Source organism: Calidris pugnax, unplaced genomic scaffold (genome assembly GCF_001431845.1).
Source record: "Calidris pugnax isolate Ruff unplaced genomic scaffold, ASM143184v1 scaffold1730, whole genome shotgun sequence".
NCBI classification, from domain to species: domain Eukaryota; kingdom Metazoa; phylum Chordata; class Aves; order Charadriiformes; family Scolopacidae; genus Calidris; species Calidris pugnax.
The window spans coordinates 3,001-10,221 of record NW_015092180.1 but is presented as its reverse complement, the minus strand read 5'-3'; the positions used below and the strand labels follow the sequence as shown (position 1 = coordinate 10,221).

General features: G+C 54.6%; 1 protein-coding gene across 1 annotated transcript; it reads right to left on the bottom strand.

Annotated features, from left to right (window-relative positions):
* Positions 1-3: 3 nt before the first annotated feature.
* On the bottom strand, positions 4-3,972 carry LOC106900249 (interferon-induced very large GTPase 1-like; the record flags this gene model as incomplete). Its single annotated transcript, XM_014962244.1, has 1 exon — positions 4-3,972. A coding segment is annotated over one exon (3,969 nt), but the record flags the coding sequence as incomplete, so codon positions are not given.
* Positions 3,973-7,221: the final 3,249 nt, after the last annotated feature.

The window sequence follows — 7,221 nt, the reverse complement described above, 5'->3', positions numbered from 1 at the left end:
GATCTCATTGGAGAGGGCTTCTAACTCACTCATCAGCACAGGATTCATATCATTTTTTTCGCTGTTTTTCTTTATTGCCAGGATCTCAGACCATAACTGGTGATACTGCCTCCTCAGTTCGTCGAGGCGGTCGGAGGACAGGTCGTCCATAAAGACCTTCATCCACTGCAGGAAGTATTTCTTGCTGTCTGCTGGCTGCGACTGGAGAAAATCAAGGACCGATTTCATCAGCTGGTTGAGGGGGAACGCTTTGTCCAGCTGCTTTCTTCTTATGGCTGACTTCTCTGACTCAATTTGGCTCCGATGGTGCTCGATGCTCTTGTTCCCCTTTTCCTGCAGGCGAGTGAGCTCCTTGTCCTTTTTACACCACATGTACCACAGTTTTCCCTGAAGAGGCAGCAGCTGGGATTTGATCTCAAACAACTTCTTTTCCTTCAGGAGCTTCACCAGCGCCTCAGCCTTTCCTTTGGCTGTCACACACGCGTCGGTATCCTCATCGACTACGAAGCCGTGCTTGCGGGCTCTGTCCAGGCAGGCGTCGAGGCTGAAAAGGGTGTTAGACTTTTCCAGGAGATCCCTGATGGTTTTGCTCAGCTCCTCCATCAATTCTGCCTCGTTTCTGTTCTTCATACCTATTTTGACGTTCTGGCTGGATCGGCCAGCTTCCATATTCTCCATGTCAGTGAAAAGACAAACCAAAGGCCTCTGCGACTGCCACAGGTCACGCAAAATTGTCATGGCTCTCTTGTCGCTCTGGTCAGACTCGGACACAAAAGCCACGTTCACAGCAGATATCTCCTGCAAAAACTGCAGCTGCTCTTTGTGGTCCCTCGCGTCTCCGTGCAGGTTGCAGAAAGCCACGCAGCAGCCAAAGCTGTCGTCGTCGCTGCCCCGGGGACAGTACCAGGAGATCTCCACCACCCCTTTCATCAGCAGACAGTCTTTGGTGCTGCCTTTGCAGTGCCGGTGGAAGAAAGTGTCGTGCTTTTGTTTGCTCAGCAGAGCATTCAGGATCTGAGACTTGGAAGAGGAGGGAGAACTGCCGATGCGGATGAAGGACACGATGGGCGTCTCTGCCTGGTAGATGAGTTTGTTTTTGTAACTCTTAATCGTCCCCCGCGTTCCCGACTTCTCAGCCCCTTTCCAGCTCTTTTTGATTTGGCTGAGGGACCAGATGGGCAGCTCGATCTGTGAAGTGCAGGGGTTCGGTACCAGCAGAGGGAGCGCAAATTGGCAGAAAGCAAGCTTTGTCAACATGTACTGTCTCATGAAATCGTCGGCACAATGAAAAATTGCCATCTGGAGGTCCATGGGGTGCACACGGCTCTCCCCGGGTGCAGGTCTAGGGACTTCCTCCTCCAAATCGTTCAAAAAGTCCTCAAAGGAATCTGAGGTTTCCTGTTCTTGCTCTGTGGGGTTTGGCCCGGGTGTGGGTCCTGGGTTGTTCTCCTCCTTGCAAGTCAGGTACCTCACCCGATAGTCCACCGTTAATAGCTTTTGCAAGAAGTAAAACGGTAGTTCATTGTCCTTGCTGGGCCGGCTGTTGTGTAAGGACGTCTTGTATATGATGTGGAAATCTTCTGTCCCCATTTTCTTGGGATAGTGATTTTCTAGTCCAAGGCGCTTGAGTAAGTGGAGGAAGTCTTGGTTTGCAACAGCTTGATCTGTGTTGGATTTGCCGGTGTCAGGTGTGGGTTTGGGCTGACTGGAAGGCTCTACTCTTTGAAAAGTGTCTTCCATGTCTTTGGTTATGATGTCTTTCTTCGCTTCATCACAGGTGTCATCCAGGTGCCCACTGATGAGGGACCGTAAGCCACTTTCCAGCATCTCCCAGTCTTTGAGTGCACGGTGCTTTTCGAGGAGAGTTGTTATCTCTGTGGACCATAAGTTTTTCATGTGATCTTCCATGAAAACTAATCGCTCCTCCTTCTGCTCCGGGGACACCGCTTCATGCTCGGGCGTTACAGTCAGACCCGTCAGCAGCAGGTGGGCCTGGGCTCTGTAAAGGTCTTGCTCCTTCAGATTCAGATACTCCTGATGTTCTTTTTGCATTTCAGTTGTCATGAAGGTAATTTCCGGACATCCAAGGAGGTACTGAAACGTGCTGCTTTCCACCAGGTACCCCATGCTGGTCGTAATTAGGAGCACCAACAGTTCTACGTCTTTCTGTGCCCTTTCCTGGAGACACTGGAGCAAGGAGTAAATCGCTAGGCTTGCAGTCAAGGTGGCTTTTACCTTTGCTTCATGAACAGCAGATGCAGAGGTTTCTGGTGCGTAGGTGACTTCCTGGATGTAGTCCTTCATCTGCAGCAGTGTCTTGGTGAGATCGTCAAGCTCAGAAACATTGGGAGTTTCGGGAAGCGTTTTCTCAGTGTGGAAGATCCATTGCATAATGGAGGAAGAGCTGGGGAAGTCCTTGACAGAGTAGATGTAAGGATCCAGGAGGCACCTCAGCAGAGACTTGATATAGATGATGTTGTCTGGAGGTGACCTCTTGCAAAACTCAACGATGTTCCCCAGGAACTCCTGCAGAGCTTTGTCCGACAGGCACACGTTGACCCAGACACTATGGTTCTTGGTTTTTTCGTTCAGACGCTGTTTGAAATTATTAAGCTGGAGCAACTTCCTTTCATCCACCATCATGTCCCAGCCCTTCACGTACTCCACAAAATCCCTGGCCTCTTCCATCGCACTGACCAGCTCCTCTCCAAACATGGGGCTGGCACTCTGGTTCGTTAGCGCTTCATACACAGCCCTGAGGCAGCTGCTCACTTGACAGGGAGACTTAAAGTCCTTGCTGTGATTGGAGAGGATGAGATCCCACACCGGGATCAGCTGAAACCCTCGGTCGATGACACACCAGGTTGAGTTATTTGCCACAAGACCCGATTTCCACTGAGGAAGAGAATCCGTCCCTGCTGGGCCCCCGGTGCTGGTCACACAGAGCTTCACCCCCCTGTGGGCACTCTTTCCATCTCTTCCCTGGACAGAAGACTGCAAACTGGACTGCGACACCTCCACATTCCCCACCACGCTGGTGGTGAATTTGCTGTAGCTGGCCCCGATGCAGAGGTTCAGGGCTTTCGATGCCTGTTGCTTCATCTCTTCCCGCTGCTCGGCCTGGAACCCTTCCGTAGCTGCCTTCCACCAGAAGATCCCCCCAAAGTGGAGGGGACCCTGGTTCACGTGGGACCCAAACGTCCTGAAGAAGCTCCCGCACCTGCTCTTCATCACGTTGGACTTGTCCCCTTCCAGAGTGGTGCTCAGAAGGTGCTCGATGTCCTGCAGCTCCCGCAGGGCCGCCTCCGAGAGGCAGAGCTGGTGCTTTTGGAAGCAGCAGGAGGCCAGCGGGATGTACTGGAACTTGGTGGTGCAGATGTAGCCCTGCTCAGAGCGGGACTGGCGGGTGGCCTCTGACCGTGAGGAGTTGCTATAATCATCTTCCGTGTTAAACCCCCAGAACCCGGCTTGGGCACAAACGCTGATGCTGAACCCCAGCTGCTCCATGGACTTGGTGAAAGTGGCTTCCTCTGCAGAGGAGGAGAAATCCTTACTCTCAATCAGAGACCCTTGCTCAGGACCCACGAGCTTGAACCCATCGGGAATCCTGATGATCTGGTCTCGCTTCTCCAGCACATCATTGACCCTGCTGGTTTTGTAAATGCCCTGCAGGGCCAGCCCCCCCGACGCCCGCCTCAGGACCTCTGTGTCCGAGATGGTCTCACCCCTGCCCACTGACGACTCCTGCTGCTCCAGCTGCTTCTGGATGCCCTCCAGCACATCCAGCAATGACTTCTCTGGTGGTGGCCAGTACTCCTTGGGAATCTCCATGGCCTTCCACAGAGCCTCCTCTTTCTGTCTCCTGACATCCTCGCTCTGGTTGCGGCTCTTGTGCATTTCTTTCAGCTCCTTCAGCGCTTTCTTGGCCTCTTCTTGTCTCTTCTTTTCCTTCTCCAAGCGCTCCTCCTGCAGCTTCTCAAAGTTTTCTTTTTTGTCTTCCAAACAAGATCCCCCGCTCTGTGCCCACCCCCGGCTCCCCCCTCTCTTACCCTTGTCCCTCTGGTGCTCGGCAGCTCCCGGACTGATCTCTGCGCACCCCAAAAACCCTCTCTTTATATCCCCTCCCCCTCTGAAGGGAGTGCTGCTTTTTGTTTATAAGCAGCAAGGAAGTTTTCTGCCTTCCAGGAAATCAGGCCATTTACAGTGAGAGAAAGCGAAACCTGTCTCTCATCCTGTGTTGGAGATGAGCCAGACACTCCCCAAGGCAGCAGCACCCCCCGGGCACCCACCCCCGGGCTCCCAAATCCTGTCCCAGGCTACACCTGGAGGTCTCACAGAATCCCAGAAATGTAGGGGTTGGCAGGGACCTCTAGAGATCATCTCCTCCAACCCCCAGCCAGCCTTGGGCATTCCTGGATTCGTCAAGATATCCACCTGAAGCCTATGGAGGTGTCCGGTGGAGCAGGTATTCCCCTGCAGCCCAAGGAGGTACATAGTGGAGCAGAAATTCCCCTGCAGCTCATGGAGGACACCACACTGGAGCAGGTTGATGCCCAAAGGATTCTGTGACCCTGTGGGAAGCCCACAGCAGGCTCCTGGCAGGACTTGTGACCCCACAAGGGACCCATGTTGGATCAGCCTGTTCCTGAAGGACTGCACCCCATGGAAGGACCCACATTGGACCACTCTGTTCCTGAAGGACTGCACCACAGGGAAGGACCCATGCTGGAACAGTTTGTGAAGAACTGCAGCCTGTGGGAAGGACACACGTTGGAGAAGTTCACGGAGAACGGTCTCCCTTGGGAATGACCCCACGCTGGAGCAGGGAAGAGTGGCTCTTGGACCCATTTTGGAGCCTTTAATCTCAGGCTTTAATCTCAGCTTTTCCTTTAAAGGCAGTGAAGGTTTAGACAATAAGCTCAATGGCGGTGGGGTCTGGTTCACCTCACCTCACAGCAGATGCTCCTTTTGGCCAGACGCTTGACTTTCCAGAGGTCACAGCCAGCCAAGGTCCCCCAGCTCAACTGAGACAGCACACCATCACACGGCAAACCCCATAGACAAGGCTGGGGTGTTGAGAAGAAGTTGGGGATCAACGTAACAGTTCAGGAGGAAGAACACGGGGAAGGAAAGACCCAAAATCCTAAAGGAGAAAAACAGACAGTCAGGAGATGACAGCCCATCTACGCAGAGGTTTCATTCCAGGCAGCGGTGGAGGCCATAAATTCACACCAGCCAGCAAAGACTCATGAGGGCCTTTATTGGGTGGTGACCAGACTAGGGTTTCACCGGGGACCTAAGCCCACACCCCATTAGTGTACGTCAGCCCAGGGACAGGACGGATCTCCTGCTTTTGGAGTCTCTTCTGCACACAGCAAAAGGTGCCCAGGAGTGGCACAGGACAGACAGCAGCATCATGTGGAGGAAGACCAAGCCTGGACATGAAGTCCAAGCTCAATCTGATAAAAAGCGATCCCCCAGTGCCCTACTACCTGCTGACCTCTCAAATACTGGCCCTGCTGCCACCACCCTGCAGCCACCAGGGTGTGGGGCTCACACCTGCTTTCTCGAGGGGAGAAGATGTGGAAGGATGGAGAGTATGGTGAGGGGTGGAGAGCAAGCTGATCTGTGAGACCAAAGCCTGGAGACCTCCAGAAAAGTCCCAGCTCCAGGTACACAGGCTGTTCCGTTAATGTCTGTGCTCTCTGGTCAGGCTCAGACACAGAACCACAGAATCATTTATGTTGGAAGGGACGCCACCAGCCTGGGGTCTGCACCCCATGAGTCCAACCATCAACCCAACACTGACAAACCCACCACTGACCCACGTCCCTCAGCACCACGTCTGCCCGGCTTTTCAATCCCTCCAGCAATGGGAACTCCACCACTGCCCTGGGCAGCCTTTTCCAGGGCTTGACAACCCTTTCCATGAAGAAATTATTCCCAATATCCATCCTAAATGTCCCCTGGTGCAACTTGAGGCCTTTTCCTCTTATCCCATCAAATCACAGAGTGGTTTTGGTGGGAAGGGACCTTAAAGACCGTCCAGTTCCATCCAGGGACACCTCCCACCGGAGCAGGCTGCTCCAAGCCCCCTCCAACCTGCCCTTGAACCCCTCCAGGGATGGGGCAGCCACAGCTTCTCGGGGCAACCTGGACCAGGCTCTCACCACCCTCCCACCAAACAAGTTCTTCCCCACAGCTCAGCTCCATCTCCCCTCTTTCCGTGTCCAACCCTTCCCCCTCCTCCTATCCATGTGCACCGGCCGCTTTCTCTCCCCTGACATTCCCTTGGCTGCTCATAAATTGATGTTCTGGTGATTTCCTCAGGGGGCTCTGGCTGTGCCGGGGGGGCTGTGAGTCCCTGCTCCAGCCTGGGGCATTCCCTGTCCTCCATGTGTCCCTGAAGGTGATGGCTAATGGATTTGGAGACGGCTCCCACATCCTGGGCTTGTTCAAGGGACTTTGTGGACCTGAGGGTGGCCATCGAGCAGCACCCCCCGACCCCTTCCACCCCCTGTGGCAGGGCTATAGGTCTGCCTGCCCTACACCCTTCCCTACAGGGGAGGAGGCGTCTCTGTCCCCTCTGTCCCCTCTGGTCCCAGTACGGACCCCTGAGGGCACCACTTCTCACCCGTCTCCATCTGGACATTGAGTGCCTCCGTGTGTGGCCACTTGCATGTATGCACGTGTGCTGGGGTACGTGTGCATGTGTGTCCATATCCATACGCACCGGCTGCTTTCTCTCCCCTGACATTCCCTTGGCTGCTCATAAATTGATGTTCTGGTGATTTCCTCAGGGGGCTCTGGCTGTGCCGGGGGGGCTGTGAGTCCCTGCTCCAGCCTGGGGCATTCCCCGTCCTCCATGTGTCCCTGGATGTAATGGATAACCTGGATGGCTAATGGACTTGGAGACGGCTCCAACATCCTGGGCTTGTTCAAGGGACTTTGTGGACCTGAGGGTGGCCATTGAGCAGCACCCCCCGACCCCTTCCACCCCCTGTGGCAGGGCTATAGGTCTGCCTGCCCTATACCCTTCCCTACAGGGGAGGAGGCGTCTCTGTCCCCTCTGTCCCCTCTGTCCCCTGCTCCCTTCCCCACTCCTCGCCACGTCCCGAGCTCCCCTGTGTCCCCCTCCTCTTTGGGGTGTTGATGGGTTCCCCCTCAACAATTCAGCCAAATCTCAGGGTCCAGCCCCTGGGCTGCAGAAAAGGGCGATGC